Source organism: Sminthopsis crassicaudata, chromosome 2 (genome assembly GCF_048593235.1).
Source record: "Sminthopsis crassicaudata isolate SCR6 chromosome 2, ASM4859323v1, whole genome shotgun sequence".
NCBI lineage: Eukaryota > Metazoa > Chordata > Mammalia > Dasyuromorphia > Dasyuridae > Sminthopsis > Sminthopsis crassicaudata.
The window spans coordinates 94,289,576-94,313,206 of NC_133618.1; the positions used below are offsets into that span (position 1 = coordinate 94,289,576).

Here is a 23,631-nt window from a genome sequence, read left to right on the forward strand (position 1 = left end):
AAAAAAGAAAGATGAGGTAGAAACAATGAAAAAAGAAACTTTCTGAAAAGAAAGTCATTTGAGGGCTATTGTTCATAATCAAAGTGGATGAGATTTTGGCAGGGTTGTATGCCCTGCCAGTGAAGGAAAATTTGTATTCCTTACACTAATTTGAAATAGCATTAGACATCTGTTTCATATTTAAAAGAGTTGGTTATATAATATGAAAACAGACAAGTCTTAACCTATATTTAATAGGATCAAATTAGATATTCAAATCTACTAAATGTGTAAATATCAAGGGATTATAACACTAAAAGTTTTAAAGGGAGAAAGAAAGGTAACTATAAGTACTATTGGGATCAAATATTTATCTGGGGAGAGACCACAGAATTAATATTACTTTTGACAAAAGGCACAAACAGTAGAAAAATATATCTAAGATTATATATTATTTGTCATAATTTGAAGCCACAATCAGTATTTTAAGATGTATCATTGTTTTTATTGTATGATAATGCCTCCAAATTTGAAATATATCTTTTAAGTAGTTATGATAAAATGTAGTAAGTAATCTCTTAGAGATGTTTTATGGAAATTTAGCTGCAGAAGTATTTATCTATACCACACTATTTTGAGAATTCTGACTCACAGAATAATTGTGAGTGATTATTTTAACCCTAGTAATTCAGAATTTGTGGTAAATTATATAACTTTGGTTAAGTTTTACTTTGGACTACCTATGAGGGAAAGAAATGCTAAGAAAATTAATGTCAACAAATTTGCAGAGGAGATGTTTAGATCTTTGTTAAGGCAACAAATTTGTACAAATATCAAGTCAGCCACCATTTACTTAAAGTAATCCATGGGATGATTCTATATGATTCATATATTCCCATTATTTATCAGTCATTAATTGGTATTGCTTTTGTTATATGAAAACAATGACACTTTTTTTGATTGAGGGAGAAGAATGTTTTTTCATATCTAAAAAATTATGAACTTAACAAATATCAAGTACAAGAAAAAGATTCAACATGAAATTGTACTTCGCTATTAGGCATTGCTTCATTTTTTTTCAATGACTATTTCTTATAAAATATTTTTCATTCCTTTTCCCCAACTAATCCATATTGATCACCCTTGTGATTACTACAAATAATCCTGATTTGGTAGCATTTTTCCATGAATCCTTTATTGAACCAATTTCATCTTTTTGATAAATGAAAAGCTCCATATGTGTTTAAGGAACTTTCAGAATAAGGAGGTTCTTTCATTTTCATTCAAATGTCAAAACTATATTAGGAACATCCATGTGATTATTTGATCAGGAAAGGTTGTCTTTCTAAATATTTGATAAAAAAAGAAAATGAAAAGTGGTATTCTGATATGGCATGTGAACAACTCTTTTATATTTTTCCTATTCTCAAACCCACCATGACAATGGTACTAAGAAGGATGAGGCATACTATCCTCACTCTGATAAATCATTAAAATAGGTAGCCATATAAACATATTGCAAGTTTCAGATTTTAGGCACATTTAAACAATGACAAATGATATTATACACATAAAAGTACTGTGGCCGAGGTATATGTACAAAGATGATCAGTTTGTATTCTTGGCTATTAATGCCTATATTTTGACATTGACATATCACCTATTAATGTAGAAAAGGCTTTTTTTTAAAGCCTTCTTTCAACATAGAAAAGTGAACTTGAAGTGGAAAAAGCAACAAAATTCATTATAATATTCTGAAGTTTTTAAATGTTACTATTTTCTAGTAAGAATAAATGGTGTCAGCCCTGGGCCTACCGAACAGAAATATACTTTGAAATTTAAATTTGGTCTTCCCTTAGGGAAAATGACAAAAATGTTTTTCCTCTTTGTGATTCCTAAAAGATTTGGATATTGCATCTGAGTGCCAGATACAGGGTGATAGAAATCTCTGGCAATCTAAAAAATCCATATGTGTGCCCAGATACTCCTCTGCCCTCCTTCTGCTTCTCCATTCCATTTTTTCCCATTTATCATAAAAACTCTGAAAATAGAAACATCTGAATTTGTTTAGGTTTTTTATTTTTTCTTATAAAAAAACTTCTAATTTCCTATTAATGTGGGTAGTAGGAAAACTGTTAAAGACCAGAAGAAGAAGCAGAGAGATTTGTGGAGGAATGCTGGATAGGGAAAAAAAGAAATTTAACTATAGAAGTTCCTATTAAAACTTGGAAACTTAAATTTTAAAATTACATTCTTATTTTCAATTAAATCTAGAATTGGTTTTAATTTTTTCTAGCTTTGTTTTATGGTTCTTCATAATTATTTTTCTTGCTTTGTTTTATGGATAAGCTAATCTCATAAAACCTTTGCTGAAATGTTTTTCCCCCTGAAAATGTCATAAATCTATGATTCAATAAAAGCACATATGCCTTCTAGGTTTCAGAAAATCATACATACCTACAAGCCTGTATTTTTCCAGAGGTTGGTACAAGACAAATAAATTTCTTTTAGCTCAGAGAGAAAAACTACAAAATAGTAGGTTTCCCTCAAAACTGAAGGAAACATATAATGAATTTTGTACAAAAGACAAAGATAAAAGAAGAAATACTAGAAAATATCAAAGATGAAATGCCAGGAAAATACAGAGAAAATGAATAGTTTTAGTAAGACAAGAAGCTTAAATTTTTCCCATTAGGAACATAATGAGGAAAATAATATTTAACAAAAGGAATAGATAATTGTATTATGGCTATAAGTAACAAAAAGGATAGTTTTTTTTTTTTCTCATAGATCCAACATGGAATTCAGTGACTTAAATATTTTTAATTTCATCAATGGTTCTATTATTCATTAGATGGCTATTTTAAAATTAAGATTATTGATTCAAATCTTATCATATAGTTATTCTAAATTAAAATAAATTAGTATACATAAAACCAAAATGTCTAGAAAAGAACATTGCTCTGATATGAAAGATTTTTCTGTTAATACTGGAGAAATATAGAATATCAATATAAATTGTGAAGAGAAAGTATTTTCAGAGCAAAGACATTTTTGTGAGAGGCACCATGGTCTTTGGGAGTCCTAGGAACAAAACTAGAGCAGAGGCATTAAGCCTAAAAACTATAATTTTTCTTTGAAAAGGGGTGGAGGCTGGTAGCAAATATATTTGTCAACTACCAGAGACATATAGGAATTTTATGGGATTTTTTTTAACGAGTGATAACCAGTATGTAATTATTAGTTAAATTAATGCTTCAATCAGTTTCTTTATTTTGAGAATATTTCTTTAATTTGAAAATAAAGGAACAATACTTAAAAGTGTAAAGTAAGCCATTGGAAGAGCAATCATAGAATTTCAAATAATTAACATTTTAATAGCCACTTTTGCTTTTGTATTAACAAAGTTTTGTTTCTGTTGCTTCTTTTTTGACTCAAATTAATATAAAACCTATATTTGTTCCTATTCAAACATTTATTGATGAATATATAGTCAAAATCTTTTGATATTTGGACCCATAGACTTTCATTCATCATTTCATTAAAGTTAAAGAAAATATTTTGGTTTACTATGTCAAAAAGGGATGGATAGTTTTCCAGTATCATTAAAAAACAACAACTTTTAAATATGTTAATATCTATAATGTCTATAAGGTGATTAACAAAATCTAAAGAAAAACAATTTATAACATTTTTAATAATGTAGTATTACTTAAAGACAGTCTGTATCTGATACAGACCCCAAATAAAATCACAGTCCACTCTCCTTTCATGTGTTATAATCCAAATTTCAAGTTAAGTCCCTTTCCATGCATTTACTTTCTTACATAATCATTTGCATGCATATCAGCATAATAAATGTTCAGATTTAAAGTTTTCATAGCTATATGGCTAAGGTGTAAAAATCCATTATATAAATTTAATTTTTGACAAGGAAACACTTTAAGAGAATCATTTCATATGGACAAAAGACTTAGAAAGACAACTTTCTAAATCACTAGTTTAATTTTTTAGAATAATTCATAAAGACAATCACAAAACCATTGAAAATAAGTGACTTTGGCTCCTTTAAGAAATATGAGACTAAAAAAACACCCAGGAAATAGAAAATTCATGGTATCATAGATTTATAATAGCAAAGGACCTTATAGGTCATATATTATAATGTCCTCCTTCATGAGGAAAAGCAAGTTTCCTGGCTGGGATTACTCTGGTATCTGGTCATTCATTAAACATTCACTAGAAATAGATAAATTAAAATACTACTTCCATTACCTGTGAGTCTACAAAGGAATGAATGCAGTATTTCTGCAGTTGGCTTTTACAGAATTCTTGTCACATTCCTTCTCATTAACGCTTAAGAATCATCATGAAAAAATGCTCAATTTGACAAAGATCACAATGAATTTTTACACCTATAGGATGAGCTGGAGTACTTCAAGAGTGAGTTAATGGATTTTTCAAAACTCTACACGTCACTTTATTTTTTTTCAACTAGCTTACATCATTTTATAATGGAGGAATAACATTTTAAAAATTTTGAATAGGCACTTACTGGAATTACAGTTAATCCTGATACAATCTAGATGGGGAAGAATAGATGAAAAATGAAAATTTATCCTTCAAAGTAATAGCTGCAGACATCCAATAAAATCACAGTCCACCCTTCCGGGGACAGACACATGCAAATATGGCCACTCCAAGTCATTTTTCTTTACATACTGCTGTAACCCAGAATTATTGCTATAAAACTTCACTGTTGGAACAACAATAAAAGATAAAAAATGGCCAATTTCAAACAAAGCTACATGGTGACAAATCTAAGTGAAGAAATTATTCTTAACTGTCAAAGATGCTTCACTTAGCTAGGCTGCAACTTTTTTCCCATCTGTGAAAGAACAGAGAGTTGGTCTCCATATAATTAAAAAGTGCTCCGTCACAATGGGGTGCAGAGCAGTCCCAGCTAGGCTCAGACATCCTGGACCTCTGAGATCCAGTATCCCACAAAGGCTTCCATGATCTTTCTAAATGGAAGGGACTAAATAAAATAATCTGTAATCACTTCCTTTAGCATCAAGGGCATTTTTAATTCTACATGCATGGATACGAATTATTACCAGTTCATTATAGGTGGGATTCTATGGCTTATGTTAAGTAGGCCAAGGAAAGACATCCTCACGCATCATTGGCACTCAAGGGGTGCTCTTTCTTCAGACTACCAAAGCCTTTTCTCCCACTCACTTTCTTTTCCACTCGTCTCCTTTCATATTCTTTCCTCTTGTAAAAGCTAACAATGTGATTTTTGTGTGAACATCGCTCTTGAATAATAATTGATTACTGAACTTTTAAAAGTAGATCCAATAAAAACAAATTGTTTCTGATTATTACATATCATATTTATGGACAGTGAATTTTTTTTAAAAGTGAGATGATTTTTGATGTGTGTGTTCTTAATGCCTTTGGGGAGCATGAAAAATAGAAACCTAGATTCTGTTTCCATATAGCTGAGTTTGTCATGTGTCGTCAACCGCATCAGAAAAGTGGTTGCAAACAGCCAGGGACCAGCACCTACACAACTCTTTCCACAGAATGCTTTGCTGAGGGAGTTTTTCTTCATTTAATGAGGACACAGCATGGGGATTTTTGTTTTGTTTTTCTTTAAAGTACAAGCCCTTTAAAAGACTCTAAAAAAAAATCTTTATGTAGTAATCAAATATTGCCACTAGAGGGAACTCTAAGAGAACAGAGAAGGAAAAAAGCAGGAGTTTATAGATTGACTTTTCCTTGCTTTTCAAATATATTCAGACTTTTCGTATTCTATATTCTATAACCTACCACTGTCTAGCTCAATTTGAGTATTCAGCATTTGGGTGGGATTTTCATCTCTTGTGTACCTCATGAGAAAATACCATCATTCTTATCCAAGGATCTTAAAAAAAGGAAGGCAACTTATTTTCTAAACCTAAGCCATTTTTAATTTAACTTTCTTGTCTACTCTCATTAGCTTTTTATTTCCATTTGAAATCATAAGCAAAGTATCACAGACCAAGAGTTTAGCATCATATGGAAAAAAATAAAGTAAGTACAGTAAAACCTCATGAATTTTGACCCCTCCAATTTGGAGCTGGTAATCTTTATAGACTTTGGGCATGGTTCCTTTTAAATTAACTAGAAAGATTCATTAAGGAAATCACCACCATCTACAAGATATTAAGGGAAAAAATTTAGCCTACCCAGGAAATCCAAGTTCTCCAGCATTTAAAAAGGTCTATGTAGGTCCATTGGGGTGAGGGGAGGAGAGGGTAATTAGAAACAATTCTATCTAATCATTAAAATAGGTATAGTTTCACCTGTACTTGACAATATCTTGTTATCTATTAGATTAAGTATTTATTTTTGAAAGCAAAACAGTTGAATAGAGTCTGTAAATCAGACTTTTCCTTATTTTCAGATTTTTTCCCTTAGAATATTAAGTCATATTGGTGAGGTTTTACTGTAGCTAACTTATGAGTATTCTTTCTAAATGCAAAAACCAGGAAAGCATTATTTTTCTGTAGAAGAGTCTGTGTTTTCAGTGTTCACATGGCTGTTTGCTCAGGGCCGCAGACTTTGGGCATTGAAGGGTTGTGGGTTATCTTTTGATAGCAAAATACCACCACACAGTAATTCAAAACAGAAGATGGGTTACTACCTTGTATGACTGTTCAAAGGAAAAGCCCATCAGAGAAGAGTCCCAAAACACTAGGAGATATTTGGTATATGGAATGCTTATAAAGGAGATTTATTTACATTCAAGTGCAGAGGTGAATTAAAATTTAATTAATTTGAAAATTTATGTTTGCAACACTCAAAGTAATTATACATTTCCTTGAGAAATGCCAAGGTAAACTAGGCTCCCTTTTTGAAAACACTCAACAAGGTAGTAGGAGCTACACTATGACAGGTTATGTTAGGCTGAGTAAAGCAAACAAAAAAGATGCAAAAGTAAAATTTTAAAGAAAAATGTAAATACATATTTTTTTAAAAAATGGAAATTAGATCATTAAATGTGTTTACTTCCCATAGCAAACAGGCTGCTTGGTGAATGATTGCAAGCAAAAACAAACCCAGTGAAAAATGTTAGTTCAATGGGGGAAGGGAGGTTGTTACCTAGGTTGACCGTCAGTTTCACACGCCCTGCATCCAGCTCCAAGCGAAGAGTATCTGCAGAATCTCTAGATGTGGTTGCCATTAGAATGCCATAGGCCCGCTGTGATCGGAACCTTAAGGACACGTCCTCTGCCTCTGTGTGCATCACCACAGGAAGTTGAATTTTCATAAACATACTTCCATCATAACTCAAGACAGTTGCCTCTGCAGAAGGGAAGAAAACCATTATTGGTTTAGTTTATTTGTATTTTTAAAGGAAAAAAGTCAAATACTAGAGATAGGCTCAATTCACACTGAATGTTCACCTTTCATTTTCAACTACCAAATTCTCAAAATGGAAAAGAACAATTCACATTAATAGACTTCATGTGAAAGAGTGAGGCTGACTTTTTAATGTTAGTAGTGTGCATTTCAGAAACCACACTAGGATAAAATTTTCAATGAAGAAAATTAAAAAGAAATGGCATAGCAGTGCTTCACTAGAAGTAGCCTGGGGGTTAAAATTTCATTTCTGACTGCCATTAAATGTATGACCTTGAACTAGTTACTTATCTTGCTAAACAGTTTCTTTATTTGTGAAATACAGCAATTGAGTTTGAGCATCTCTATAATCTGATCAAGCTCAAAAAAATCTAGAATTTAAGGACTGCTTCTTTATTGATCCATATAATTTAAAGCAAAAAGAAGTTTCAGAGCCCATTTGGCATTTTTCATTTTAGAAATGGAAAAAGTGTGATCCAGGGTATCAAAGTTAGATATCTAATGAATAGCAAAGATGACATTTGAAAACACATCATATGACTCAAAGTTTACTACCCTGATCTGCATTTCATAGCTATCCTCTAATCACAATGGTGAGTACTGTGCATCTGTAGGGGGAAAAAAAAAGGTGCCTTTATTGTTATCTTTTCCATAGTTTTTCTACATTGCCAAGCAGGAATGACATCATCCTCACAAAGGTAATGCTACTCCATTTTTCTGAAATCTAAGATTTCTTAGATTATCTACAATCACCTGACTAAAACATATCTGAGGAAGGTTTTGAATCCAGTTCACTTGAGTAAGAATCAAGAACCACAGCCAAAATTCCTGGGTGGTGGTGGTGGGGATGATGGAGTAATGTTACCAGTAGGAATGACACCATTTTTTCCTAAGATATTGCTACTCCATTTTTCTGAACTTAGTTATCCTTACAAGGTGGTTATAGTAAACACCTACTCTAGGAGAAATAGTATTTGGGTTATAAGGGAGATGTAATGTTAACATTATTATTTTAGCAGTATTTTCAGAAGTAAATTGGAAAAGTATTAGCAAATGAACACTTGGAGAAGTGTCACTTAGAATAGAACTATGACAGTGAAAAGTTAGTTTCAAAAAAAAGACAGTAATTTACAACATACAGGTGTTGAACTTTGTAAAACAAGTTAATTAATCCATCAATGGCTATGTATGAAACCAACTATATGAAAATATAGATTCCCAAGATTTTAGAATTGAAAGAAATGACACTAATATAGCTTGCCCAGATTAACAGAGGAAGAAGTAAGTAGTCTAAATAGTTCCATCTCAGAAAAAGAAATAGACCAAGCTATTAACCAACTTCCTAAGAAAAAGTCCCCAGGACCAGATGGATTTACAGGTGAATTCTACCAAACATTTAAAGAACAACTAACTCCAATGTTATGTAAACTATTTGAAAAAATAGGGATTGAAGGAGTCCTACCAAATTCCTTCTATGACACAGACATGGTACTGATACCTAAACCAGATAGATCGAAAACTGAGAAAGAAAACTATAGACCAATCTCCTTAATGAATATTGATGCTAAAATCTTAAATAAGATATTAGCAAATAGACTTCAGAAAATCATCCCCAGGATAATACACTATGACCAAGTGGGATTTATACCAGGTATGCAGGGCTGGTTTAATATTAGGAAAACTATTAGTATAATTGACCATATTAATAATCAAATTAATAAAAACCATATGATCATCTCAATAGATGCGGAAAAAGCATTTGATAAAATCCAACATCCATTCCTACTAAAAACGCTTGAGAGTATAGGAATAAATGGACTATTCCTTAAAATAATAAGGAGCATATATTTAAAACCTTCAGTAAACATCATATGTAATGGTGATAAACTAGAACCTTTCCCTGTAAGATCAGGAGTGAAACAAGGTTGCCCACTATGACCATTACTATTCAATATAGTACTAGAAACTCTAGCCTCGGCAATAAGAGCCGAGAAAGAGATTCAAGGAATTAGAGTAGGAAATGAGGAAATCAAAGTATCATTCTTTGCAGATGACATGATGGTATACTTAGAGAACCCCAAAGGCTCTGCTGAAAAGCTATCAGAAATAATTCAGAATTTTAGCAATGTTGCAGGATACAAAATAAATCCACATAAATCCTCAGCATTTTTATACATTACCAACACAATCCAACAGCAAGAGATACAAAGAGAAATTCCATTCAAAATAACAGTCGATAGTATAAAATATTTGGGAATATATCTACCAAAGGAAAGTCAGGAATTATATGAGCAAAATTACAAAACACTTGTCACAAAAATAAAGTCAGATTTAAATAATTGGAAAGACATTCAGTGTTCTTGGATAGGCCGAGCGAATATAATAAAGATGACAATACTCCCCAAACTAATCTATTTATTTAGTGCTATACCAATCAGACTCCCAAGAAACTATTTTAATGACCTAGAAAAAATAACAACAAAATTTATATGGAAGAATAAAAGGTCAAGAATTGCAAGGGAACTAATGAAAAAAAAAGTCAGAGGAAGGTGGTCTAAGTGTACCTGATTTAAAGCTATATTATAAAGCAACAGTCACCAAAACCATTTGGTATTGGCTAAGAAATAGACTAGTTGATCAGTGGCATAGGTTAGGTTCATAGGGCAAGATAGTGAATAAAAATAGCAATCTAATCTTTGACAAACCCAAAGATCCCAAATTTTGGGATAAGAATTCATTATTTGACAAAAACTGCTGGGAAAACTGGAAATTAGTATGGCAGAAACTAGGCATGGACCCACATTTAACACCACATACTAAGATTAGATCAAAATGGGTCCAAGATTTAGGCATAAAGAACGAAATCATAAATAAATTGGAGGAACATGGGATGGTTTACCTCTCAGACTTGTGGAGGAGGAAGGAGTTTGTGTCCAAGGGAGAACTAGAGACCATTATTGATCACAAAATAGAACATTTTGATTACACCAAATTAAAAAGTTTCTGCACAAACAAAACTAATGCAAACAAGATTAGAAGGGAAGTAACAAATTGGGAAAAAATTTTTACAGTTAAAGGTTCTGATAAAGGTCTCATCTCCAAAATATACAGAGAATTGACTTTAATTTAAAAGAAATCAAGCCATTCTCCAATTGATGAATGGTCAAAGGATATGAACAGACAATTTTCAGATGATGAAATTAAAACTATTTCCACTCATATGAAAGAGTGTTCCAAATCACTATTGATCAGAGAAATGCAAATTAAGACAACTCTGAGGTATCATTACACACCTGTCAGATTGGCTAAGATGACAGGAACAAATAACGATGAATGTTGGAGGGGCTGTGAGAAAACTGGGACACTGATGCATTGTTGGTGGAGTTGTGAAAGAATCCAGCCATTCTGGAGAGCAATCTGGAATTATGCCCAAAAAGTTATCAAAATGTGCATACCCTTTGACCCAGCCATACTACTACTGGGCTTATATCCCAAGGAAATACTAAAGAAGGGAAAGGGACCTGTATGTGCCAAAATGTTTGTGGCAGCCCTTTTCATAGTGGCTAGAAGCTGGAAGATGAATGGATGTCCATCAATTGGAGAATGGTTGGGTAAACTATGGTATATGAATGTTATGGAATATTATTGTTCTATAAGAAATGACCAACAGGAGAAATACAGAGAGGCTTGAAGAGACTTACATCAACTGATGCTAAGTGAAATGAGCAGAACCAGAAGATCATTATACACTTCAACAATGATACTGTACGAGGATGTATGCTGATGGAAGTGGATATCTTCAACATAGAGAAGAGCTAATCCAATTCCAATTGATTAATGATGGACAGAATCAGCTACATCCAGAAAAGGAACACTGGGAAATGAGTGTGAACTGTTATTTTTACCTTCTGAATCCAATTCTTCCTGTGCAACAAAAAATTCGGTTCTACACACATATATTGTATCTAGAATATACTGTAATATATTTAACATATATAAGACTGCTTGCCATCTGGGGGAGGGGGTTGGGGGAGGAAGGGAAAAAATCTGAATAGAAGTAAGTGCAAGGGATAATGTTGTAAAAAATTACCCATGCATATGTACTGTCAAAAAAAAAGTTATAATTATAAAAAAATAAATAAATAAAATAAAAAAAAGAAAGAAATGACACTAGCCACCTAGCTGAATAAATATCTCCTCTAAACCAAAATGTTGGCATCTTTCATATTTCATTGGAAGATTTAAAAGAAGGGGAAACACATTTTACTTTTGTATGGAACAGTTTGTTAGGGAATTTTTTCCTGACCTCAATGTGAATATAAAACTTTTTCAGAAGGGGCAGCTAGAGCACCAGCCTTGAATTCAGGAGGACCCGAGTTCAAATCTGGTCTGACACTTAACACTTCCTAGTTGTGTGACCCTGGGCAAGTCACTTAACCCCAGCCTAAAAAAACAAACAAACAAACAAACAAAAAAAAACCACGCTTTTTCAGATGTAGTTATATTTATTAAGAAGTCTATATTTAAGGCATGTGGATTCTCAAATATATTGTCCAAAAAAGATTTTAAAAAATATTGTGGTGCCCTGCTTTTGATAATTCATCTTGAAATGAAAATTGTGCAACAGAATCTGTTAGGATTTGGAAACCAAGATCTAAATCTTGAATATTGGCAAGGTAATAATCAAAGGCCGTTTTCTTTGGGGATTCTGTTTTGTTGACTGGGATCTATGTTAAATTGCCTTCTACTCCTTAAAATGTTTTTAGTTGGTTAAAATAGTTTATCCATGAATTATATCATCAAAGATTGTCAAGAATAATAGATAGTATTTAGGAAAAGTAGATTTAACAATTAGTTCCATAAAATAGATCCATCAGACAGTGATAATAAACATAAATTTTTAAATATTTGAATTTAATCAGCTAATTTAAAATTTAATGGTAAATTCAATCACATTGTTACTAATTTTTTGAAATAATTAGGTTTTCAACTGATTTACATTTCTTCTTTCCATCTCTCTTCCCTCTTCCCAAAAATCAGTTTGTAAATATAGATAATTGTCTAAATATATATATATAAATAAATATAAATATAAATAAAGCCTTAATAAGAAAAGGCTTTTTTGAAATTAAGAAGTATTTATTCTGACTTCACTAAATTGTGACTGTAATGCATTGTCATGGCTTGTCAAAGTCTAAAATAGTGGAGCTGTAGCTCTGGTAGACTCTCCCAATCTAGAAGGACATTGAGTATGACTATGGTCACATGACTGTTGTCCAAGAACTAGCCTCAGTAAGTTGAAAGGAGTATTTTCTAATTGGTTACCATTTGAATTGCATTAAAGCTAATGGAATTGTTTTTTTTTTTTTTATATCAGCAACTTTAACGACCATCTATTAAATTTTAAAGGGATTGTGACATACATCAGTGAAGTTAGAACCTATATTAGCAGAATCATGTATCCTTAGGAAAAGAAAAGTAATTTTACCTTAAAAGCTTGACAACACAATGTCCAAAATTGCCAAAGTAACAAATTGCACCTAGTGGATAGTTAAATTTATAAAATATGAAGTAATAGTTCCACTTTTCATTTATGGAGTTGACTCAAGTGTTTTGTGAAGACTGAAAATGTTCTTGCTTCATGCTATCACAGAAAGCAAATGCAAGGATTGAGGTTTGAACTTATCTCTGATTCCAAATTCACTAATCTATTCCTCATATCACATGGGATCCACTTACACTATTAACTTACATCTGGATAGTGCTTTAAGATTTGTAAAATGCTTCTTCACACTAACTTTCTGAGATATACACTATAAATATTATCTGAAGTTTATAGATGGAAACAGAGTTCTCAGAGACTTGTTAAATGTCTTTTCTCTGCTCACATAATAGATACCTGAGATACTTGAATCCAGGTCTTTTGATTATGAGTCAAAAACCATAGTCAAAATCCCTGGGAAGTAAGAGGAGTGTTTGAGGTATGATGAAATAATGCTACCATTTGGAAACTATCCTCCATTCTCATTAATGCTTATAGTCTCATTGTCAACTAAAACTGAGGAATGGGAGAATTGTTAGAATTCAGTGGGATATAATGAGTTGGATCATAAGATATGTAGAAGAGATGTACATAACCAAGAACCCATTTAATTGCAGAAGGTGAATTTTTGTCAGAGTCAGGGTCTTTTTTATAGCTCAGAATAGTATTGAGTACATAGTAGGAAGACAGTAAAAATGTTCTGACTCTTTAATAATTCATCTTCAATGTGACTCCTGAAAGCTCTTTTTAGAACACGGTCATACAAGGAAAAAGGGGAAAGAGAGAGGGAGAAGAAGAAAGGATGGGGAGAGGAATAGGGAGGGAGGAAAAGAGAGAAACAGAGAGAAAGAAAAGGAGGGAAAGAATGAGAGAGGGAGGGAAAGAAAGGGGGAAGGAGGGAGGGAAGGAGTGAGAGAGGGACAGGGATAGGGACAGAGAGAGAGGCAGAGAGGGAGGATGAGAGAACAAGAAAAGAAAAAGAGAAAAAAATAAGGGAGGAAGAAGCAAAATGGGGAAGGAGACAAGGAAAGAAGAGAGGAAGAAAAAATTATTCTGAAGTTGGGAAAAATATTGATTACTTTTTGCAGCACAGCTTAGTGGAAATTTAAAAGGAACTTGGTGTCAGGAAAGGTTTGAGTTCAAATTTCATTTGTATAACCATAAGAAAGTCATTTAACTTTTCTGAGTATGTTTTCTTTCTAAAATAAAATGATTATACTCACAAGACTTTAGTCAAAAGTTTGTAGGGAGTATCAAGTGATATAATGTATGTAAAATGCTTTGTAAAACAGTGTCATATGAATGCCAGCTATCAACCACCACCACCACCACCATATTCTTCTCATAAGAATGAATTATATCTGTCTCTTGTTTCTAAAACAACTAACAACCTAATTCTATGGGGAACTAAAATATCAGTAGGCAATACTAAAATTTTTCATCTAAATATTTTGTAACTAAAAGGAAAAAAGAAGCTGAACAGTTGATAGTATTGTCCCACCTTCATCTAGGAAATTTAAGCATCTTGTAAATACAGTCTTTTTTCCATAATTTCAGTGGAAAAAAATCTCATTTTCTGAAAGCTAATTTTTTTTTGGTTGAGGCAATTGGGGTTAAGTGACTTGCCCAGGGTCACACAATAGGAAGTGTTATGTGTCTGAGACCAGTTTGAACTTAGGTCCTCCTGACTTTAGGGCTGGTACTCTATCCATTGCATCACCTAGCTGCCCCTGAAAGTTAACTTTTTAAACTTTGTGTAAATAATCCTGAATTTCTCTAGTATAATTAAGAGATGAACATGGAATCATATTTATTCAAATTTTAAAAAAGAGAAAAAATTATCCATGAGCAACCTTGAACATTTTTTAATCAGCAGGGAATATAATAATTAACTCTGCCAACATATGCAAACATATACAAAACAGGCAATATCCATTTATATAACTTTAAATATGTTTTACATGTACCCCAAACTGACTAAGTGTTAATATAATTCTACATGACTCATCATAAATAGCGTAAGTATTTATTTGGAAGAACAATGAAAAGTAGACAAAGGTAAAATTGGGAGTTGTTAATAAATGGTAAATAAAGCCTTAACATTTGAAGATTATGCTATTTGATTAAAAATAATGGTGAGATCATTTTCTAATCTATCTGAAATAGAAAATTATTGAAAAGCTTATTCCAACTTCTCTCTGACCTTCTCTACAATCCTCACACTAATTATGAAATCCAGCCTCTGAATTAGCTCTGAACCAGCAGAACACACAGATATTGGGAATGCAACAAATTATCAGCAGAAGATAATTTCGAAGATCCCCAGAAAATGTCTGTTTCAGCTGAATACAAACACCCACACAGACAGAGCAGAGTTCCAGGGTGGTGCAGTCTCCCTGTGGCGATGTAGACTCCACTTGGCAGATAATCTACATGAGGAAACAGGCGGGAGGCAACCTAACACAAATAGCTGACTACAAACGCCAGTGCAGCCAGTTCAGAGTCCCAGTGTGGTGCAGACTTTAAATGGCAGAGAATCTAAGGGGAGGAATGTACAGGAATCTACCACAGTGTTAGCCACTCTGCCCTGGTTGCAAGCCAGTAGATCAGCAGAGAAGTTATGAAACATCCAACACAAATACAAAAGATCAATAGTGAACCCCAAAACACCAGAATCTCATGGGACCTGGACATACCTACACACCTAGCACTGGGTGTGAATCAGCACTGACCCAGTGCAGCCACAGCCCTTGGAGAACTTGTTTGCCCTAAAAGCAAAACTTAACTTAAAAAAAAATTAGTAAAAAAATAAAGAGGACTCTGACAATAGAAAGTTTTTATGGCAAAAGAAGAAGAGATTTCAATTCTGAGAAGACTAAAGGCAGACTGTCTCAAGAGAAAGTCGCAAAAGGTAATATAACTTTGCTCCCATCACACAAGGCTCTCCTAGAAGAAATTTAAAAAAAGGATATTAAAAGAGAGCTAGAAGAAAAATGGGGAAAGGAAATGAAAAATTTGCAAGAGGGTTTGGAAAGAGCAACACAGAAACTATCTGAAGAAAATCCATTACAAAATAGACAGTGCAATGGAAAAAGCATATAACTCATTAAAAGATAGATCTGATAAAATGGAAAAAGAAAGCAACTCCCAGAAAAAAGAATATCTGAAATGGGAAAAAAATCCACAGAACAAAACAACTCATTTAAAAATTCAATTGAATAAATACAAAAAGAAGTAAAAAAAAAAAGTAAATGAAGAAAATAATTCACTAAAATTCAGAACTAAACAAATGGAAATGAATGACTCAATGAGACAACAAGAATCAGTCAAGCAAAACCAAAAAAAAAAATGAAAAAATAGGAAAAATGTAAAATACATAATTGGGAAAACAAGTGACCTGGAAAATTGATCTAGAGAGACAATATAAAGATTATTGGACTCCCTGAAATACATGATGAAAAAAACTTTCAGGAAATCTATCTTGCAGAAAATCATCAAAGAGAACTGCCTGGCTATCATAGAAACCGAAGGTAAAATGACCATTGAGAGAATTCACCAAATGCCTCCTAAAAAAGACCCCAAAATTAAAACCCAAAGGAATATCATGGCTAAATTTGAGAACTATCAGACCAAGGAAAAGATATTACAAGTAACCAGAAAGAAACAATTCAAATTCCAAGGAAGAACCACAATAAGAATTACTCAGGACCTAGCAACTTCCCCTTTAAAGGATTGAAGGGCCTGGAATCTGATGTTCCAAAAGGCAAAGGAACTTGGAATGCAGCCAAGAATAAATTACCCTGTTAAACTGAGCATTTTCTTTCAATGAAAACGGGGAGTTCCATTTATTTTTGGTGAAAAGAACAGAGTTAAACAAAAAAAATTTGACTTCTAAATATAAAACTCAAGAGAAGAATAAAAAGGCAAAAAGAAAAAAAACTCTTAAGAACTGTATTTTTGTTATGGGAATACATTGAGAATACATATATAATCTGATTTTATTGTTATGATATAAAAAAGAAACTAGAAATGGAAAGAGGATTGTTACAGAAAAAAAGGGGAAAGTGGAGGTAAAATGAGGAAAATTACATCTCAGGAAGAGACAAAGAAAACCTATTATAATTGAGGAAAAGAAGGGAGGGTGATAAATATTGTGTGAGTCTTACTCTCATCAGATTTGGTTGACAGAAAGAATATTAGATATATTTTATTTCACCGAGAAATATCTCCCAACTTATAGAAAAATGGGTGGTGAAAGGGGAAAAGGGAAGTGATAGGGTAAATAGAAGGGAAAAGAGAAATAGTAGGGGAAAGGTATAAGAAAACAGGAGGGTCTCTGAAGGGACAGGACTACTTGAGGCAAGTAGGGCTCATAAGTAAAATACTGGGGATGAGGGAAAGGGGAAAAGGAAAGAGAAAAGTATAGTTTGGGGTTAATAAGATGGCAGGAAATACAGAATTAGTCATTTTTAACTGTAAATGTTATGTGAATGGGGTGAACTCTCCCATAAAATGTAACCTAATAGCAGACTGGATTAAAAGCCAGAATCCTACAAATATGTTGTTTACAAGAAACACATTTAAAGCTGAGTGATGCATACAGAGTAAAGGTAAAAGGCTGGAGCAGAATCTATTATGCTTCTGGTGAAGTAAAAAAAAAAAAAAAAAGCAGAGATAGCTATCCTGATTTCAGATCCAGCAAAAACAATAATAGATCTAATTAAAAGAGATAAGGAAGGAAACTATATCTTGCCAAAAGATACCATAGATAATGGAGCAATATCAATATTAAGCATATATGCAACAGGTAGTATAGCATCTAAATTCCTGAAGGAGAAATTAAGAGAGTTGCAAGAAGAAATAGACAGCAAAACTATAATAGTGGGAGACCTCAAACTTGCTCTCCCAGAATTAGATCAATCAAATAACAAAATAAATAAGAAAGAAGATAAAGAGGTAAATAGAATACTAGAAAAAACTAGATATGATAGATCTTTGGAAAAATTGAATGGAGACAGAAAGGGATACATTTTCTTCTCAGTAGTTCATGGAACCTATGCAAAAATTGACCATATATTAGGACATAAAGACCTCAAAAAAGGCAGAAATAGTAAACGCATTTTTTCAGATCACAATACAATAAAAATTACATTCAATAAAGGGCCAGGGGAAAATATACCAAAAAGAAATTGGAAACTAAATAATCTCATCCAAAAGAATGAATTTGTGAAACAGTAAATGATAGACACAATCAATAATTTCACCCAAGAGAATGATAAAATGAGGCAACATACCAAAATTTGCGGGATGCAGCCAAAGTGGTAATAAAGGGAAATTTTATATCTCTAGATGCTTACTTGCATAAAATAAAGATAAGATCAATAAATTGGGCTTGCAACTAAAAAAGCTGGAAAAAAAAAACAAATTAAAACCCCCCAATCAAATACCAAGCTTGAAATTCTAAAAATAAAAGAAGAAATCAATAAAATTGGAACTAGAATAAAATTATTGAATTAATAAATAAAACTAAGAGTTGGCTTTATGAAACAACCAACAAAATAGGTAAACCTTTAATTTTATTTAAAAAAAAGGAAAGAGGAAAATCAAATAGTCTCAAAAATGAAAATGGAGAACTATCCACCAATGAAGAGGAAACTAGAACAATATTTAGAAGTTACTTTACCAACTTTATGCCAATAAATTTGACAATCTAAGTGAAATGGAGGAATATCTACAAAATTACAGATTGCCCAGATTAACAGAAGAGGAAATAAATTACTTAGCAGTCCCATTTCAGAAAAAGAAATAGAACAAGCTATTAATCAACTCCCTAAGAAAAAATCCCCAGGACCAGATGGATTTACATGTGAATTCTACCAAACTTTTAAAGAACAATTAACTCCAATACTATATAATATAATGTTAATATTAATATAATTATTATAAGTTAAGTAATCAATGACTATAACAATCTAGTATTTGGAAAACACAAAGACCCTATCTTTTGGGATAAAAATTCACTATTTGACAAAAAGTGCTAAAAAAAAACCTGGAAACTAGTATGGCAGAAAGTAGGCATAGATACACACCTACGACCCTATACTAAGATAAGGTTGAAATAGCTTTATGATCTAGACATAAAGAATGATACTATAAACAAATTATAAGAACATAGGGTGGTTTACCTTTCAGATTTATGGATGAGGAAGGAATTTGTGATCAAAGAAGAACTAGAGATCATTATTGATTATAAAATAGATAATTTTGATTATATTAATTTTAAAAAGTTTTTGTACAAACAAAATTAATCCAGACAAGATTAGAAGGGAAGCAAGAAATCGGGAATACATTTTTGCATCCAAAGGATCTGATAAAGTTCTCATTTCTAAAATATATAGAGAATTGACTTAAATTTATAATAGTTCAAGCCATTCTCCAATTGATAAATGGTCAAAAGATATGAACAGACAATTTTCATATGAAGAAATTGAAACTATTTGTAGCCACATGAAAAGGTGCTCCAAATCACTATTGATCAGATAAATGCAAATTATGACTTCTTTGAGATACCACTCCACACCTGTCAGACTGGCTAAGATGACAGGAAAAGATAATGACAAATGTTGGAGAGGATGTGGGGGAAACTGGGACACTGATACATTGTTGGTGGAGTTGTGAACGGATTCAACCATTCTGGAGAGCAATCTGGAATTATGCCCAAAAAGTTATCAAACTGTGCATACCTTTTGTTCTAGCAGTGTTTCTTCTGGGCTTAGATCCCAAAGAGATCTTAAAGGAGGAAAAAAGGACCCATGTGTGCAAAAATGTTTGCAGCAGCCCTTTTCATAGTGGCAAGAAACTGGAAACTGGAGTTGGATGGCTGCATAAATTATGGTTTATGAATGCTATGGAATACTATTGTCCTTAAGAAATGACCAGCAGATTGACTTCAGAGAGGCCTGGAGAGACCTACATGAATTGTAGCTAAGTGAAATGAACAGAAGCAGGAGATCATTATACACACCAATAATAAAACTATAAGAGGATCAATTCTAATGGATGTGATTCTCTTCAAAAATGAGATGATTCAAACCAGTTCTACTTGTGCAGTGATGAAGAGAACCATCTACACACAGAGAGAGAACCAGTGTGTGGAATACAACATAGCATTCTCACTCTTTCTGTTTTTGTTTGCTTACATTTTTTCTTTCTCAGTTTTTTTTCCTTCTTTCTTGATCTGATTTTTCTTATGCAACAAGATAACTGTATATATATATGTACACATATATTGGATCGAATGTGTATTTCAACATATTTAACATGTATTGGACTACCTGTCAGCTAGGGGAGGAGGTGGAGGGAAGGAGGGAAAAAATTGGAACAAAAGGTTATGCAAGGGTCAATGTTGGAAAAATTACCCATGTATATGCTTTGTAAATAAAAAGTTTTAACAAAAAAAAATGAAAATCAAAAAAGCCTTATTCCAATTACATATTTCCCTGGAATACAAAAGGAAAGGAAACAAGACATTTTCAGCTTTGTGTTCTATGTCTTCTTCCCCTCATCGTTAAGTTTGATAAATTTGCTTCTTTGCATTATTCCTTGTTGAAGCCTAAGGTGTACACCTGTGTCAGGCTCTGCCGACAGGCAGTCACATATTGTGATCTACGATGAAAATCAGAGAAGAAGCCAAATTATATTGCTGTGACATCTGTCCCTCCATCTGTTGGAGTTTTCATAAACAAGTAAAATGAGGCTTCTGATTATATTGATGTTTTTATTTTACATATAATCAAGAATAGTTTTGAAATGTTAAAATCACCAAAAATTTTTCAGTTTCTCTTTACTCAAAAAATGCTAAATCAAAGCAGGTGGCAGGAGCCTGGGTTCAATATTGACAACAGTTTGTCATTTTCTGGGGAGTTTTTCCTGATTTGTTTAATGTACATATTTTGAGATAGGAATTTTCTTGGTATATAATTAGCACATAATTTTAGAGGAAGATGATTTTTGTTTATTGTAAATACCCTTAAATTATATTAACACAAACCAGTCATTTGCCATAGATTTCATTTAGAATATACTATCCTAACATTCTTTTTTATTTTTTGAAAAGATGTATTATCTATTGAAATGAAAATATTTTTATTTTCTTTTTCCCTTCATTTTATATTTATAACTATATTCATCCCATAATTTAGGCTTATCTTGTCAGCAAAGGTCAATAAAATGGACAAGTTTATATAGGATTTGTTAATTTACAAATATTTTGTCTCCATACCTGAGGAAATTACTCTAAGTTTTGTTCCAATTTTCCAGATTATGAAAAAGTAACTAAAGCTAAGAGGTTTTATGGTTTAATGATCACAGAACTCAAACTCAGGTTTTCTGACTTTCATATCAATGTTTCTCCTACTTGACTCTTGTAAATTTATCTAAACTTCTGCTTTTCTCCTTCCTGAAGAGGTAATTACATGTATATATGACCACAAGGGATATGAGTGTTATATTGAGAAGCACAGCATACTTTCCAGTATGGAATAAGATAAAAAACAGGAAGAAGATCTGAGTTTGAGTTCTTCCATGATTGTGTACATCACTGGATCTGGAGTAAGAAAGATTTGAATTCAATCATGGACTCAGACACTTACTATCTGACCACTTTAACCTCTGTCTGTCTCAGTTTCCTCAACTGTAATATGGGGAAAAAATAGCACTTAAATGCTATCTGCTTCAATCCCTTCATCTATAACATGGTAATAATAATAGCACCTACTTCTCATGGATCTTGTGAGCATAAAATGATGTCATATTTGCAAAGCACTTTGCAAATTTGAAAGCATATTATAAATAATAGTTGTTGTTACCTATAAACCAAATTTTCTCACATATAAAATAGAAGATAGAATAATAATATAACTTGAAAATTAGATTATAACCATGGGATTTAAAACTGGAAGAAAGAACAGGATCGTGTAGTTCCTTAGTGAACTTTACCAAGGATTCATAGGTAGTTAGTAATAAAGAAGGGGTTTGAAATCACATCCTTTTGAATTAAATGCATTTTAACAATGCATTTTAAAAAATCTAATTCTTCCTGGGCTCAAGCTCTAATATTTGAGATATAATCAGGCAGGTAAATTTGCCTTTCTGGGTTTCACTTTTTTTATCTGTGAAATGAAAACAATATACTATATAACTTCATAGGATCATAGATATAGATTTGGAAGAAGTAACTAAAGAAATCAAGTCCAGTTCTTTCATTTTTCATATAAGGAAACTGAGGCCCATCAAAATTAAATGACATCCAAGTTCACCTGAGGTAAGATCAAATGCAGGCTTTCAGGACTGCAAGTTTTACTTTCTGTTCACTGAACCAAGGTGCCTCTAAGTTCCTTTCCGACCCTATTTATCTTGTTCTATGTAAGGCAGTTTCTTATGACTTAAAAAATCCAATGAGTAGATATTATATCTTTTGCTGATTCAACCAGCCCATGGAGAAAAGCCAACTTTGGAAGTCACAAACCTGGCCTTTCCTATTACTATCATTCATTAAAATATGACAAGAAATTAATTCTGAAATCAAAGGATGCTTAGATTCCACTTGAATAGGCCAAAAAGAAAAACTAATAAAAATCAACAATCTTTCTCTCTACACTAGATGCACAACCAAAGGGGCAACAGGGAAATCAGTAGCAAGATACAGCAACCTGTCAGATGTAGATATGTGCTGAATCCCAGTGATGAAGTTTGCTATTAAATTCTCATTTGCAAATCTGCATATGCTTGCCACCCCTCTTTCTAATTACTGCAATATGTAAATATTCCCTCTTTCCCCCCCCCTTCTGCTAGAAAAAATACAATGCCTATTTTTATGTCTGCCATATGTAATAGCAGAATATTGCCACAGGGTGGTATACCATACATATTTAACTGAAAGCTTTTGTAATTCATGTGACAGTTCAGTTATGCCCTCTTCCAGCATCACTTAACCAGGAATAAAACAATCCAGAGGCATCAGAACAAATTGGCCCTTGTCCAACAGAATAAAATAAAAAAATAACATTTTAGGTCATCTAAGTCAGGATTTTTAATTTTTTTTTCCAAATCAGGCTTGACTATGATATATCCTAAATACCACCCCCCCTTTTTTGTTTTTTTTTCCTATTTCTCCATCATATTACATTATTTGTTCTCTTCCCCAATGAACAAAAACAGATTTTTAAATGCCTGGTAAGAAGGAATAAGCTATACAAAGAAATAACCACCTTTGCCAATTCAAGGGCCCTAAGATTAGGTTTTTGCTGGCAGACACAACTCTGCTACAAGCACATGTACTTGTCTGTTGTCCTGTTCGATTGCATAACACAAAACTGATAATTTCTTGTTTATAGTGAACTGAACATATGCAGAATGCACCTTGAGACAATGAAAGGGATTTGGGAGTCAAGTGGACTTAAGCATTACATAGAGCAAATCCTATAACCTTTCTGGATTCAGTTTTCTTCTCTATAAAATGAAGGGATTGATTTAGACCCTTCTAAGCCTTCAAAATCTGTGATGTTGGGGATATTTTTTGCCATCAACTGCTGTTGTGGAGATAATTTACCAGAGTTAAACATATACTCATTCATTTTCTAGAAATTATTTTTCATTTATAAAGTGAATATATTAAATATTAAATATTATTAAATATTAAA

The 23,631-nt window shown here is 32.5% G+C and overlaps 1 protein-coding gene across 32 annotated transcripts in view; it reads right to left on the reverse strand.

Annotated features, from left to right (window-relative positions):
- Window positions 1–23,631, reverse strand: part of NRXN1 (neurexin 1) — a 1,346,328-nt gene that overhangs the window by 726,258 nt on the left and 596,439 nt on the right. For 24 of the 32 annotated variants that reach the window (XM_074286819.1, XM_074286814.1, XM_074286810.1 and 21 more), the window contains 2 exons: window positions 7,129–7,332; window positions 4,535–4,561 (listed from right to left, as the gene is read on the reverse strand). In XM_074286819.1, the coding sequence (XP_074142920.1) occupies window positions 4,535–4,561; window positions 7,129–7,332 (231 nt within the window). The remainder of the gene's footprint in view (window positions 1–4,534; window positions 4,562–7,128; window positions 7,333–23,631) is intronic. The other 8 variants (XM_074286813.1, XM_074286834.1, XM_074286827.1 and 5 more) reach the window with 1 other exon arrangement.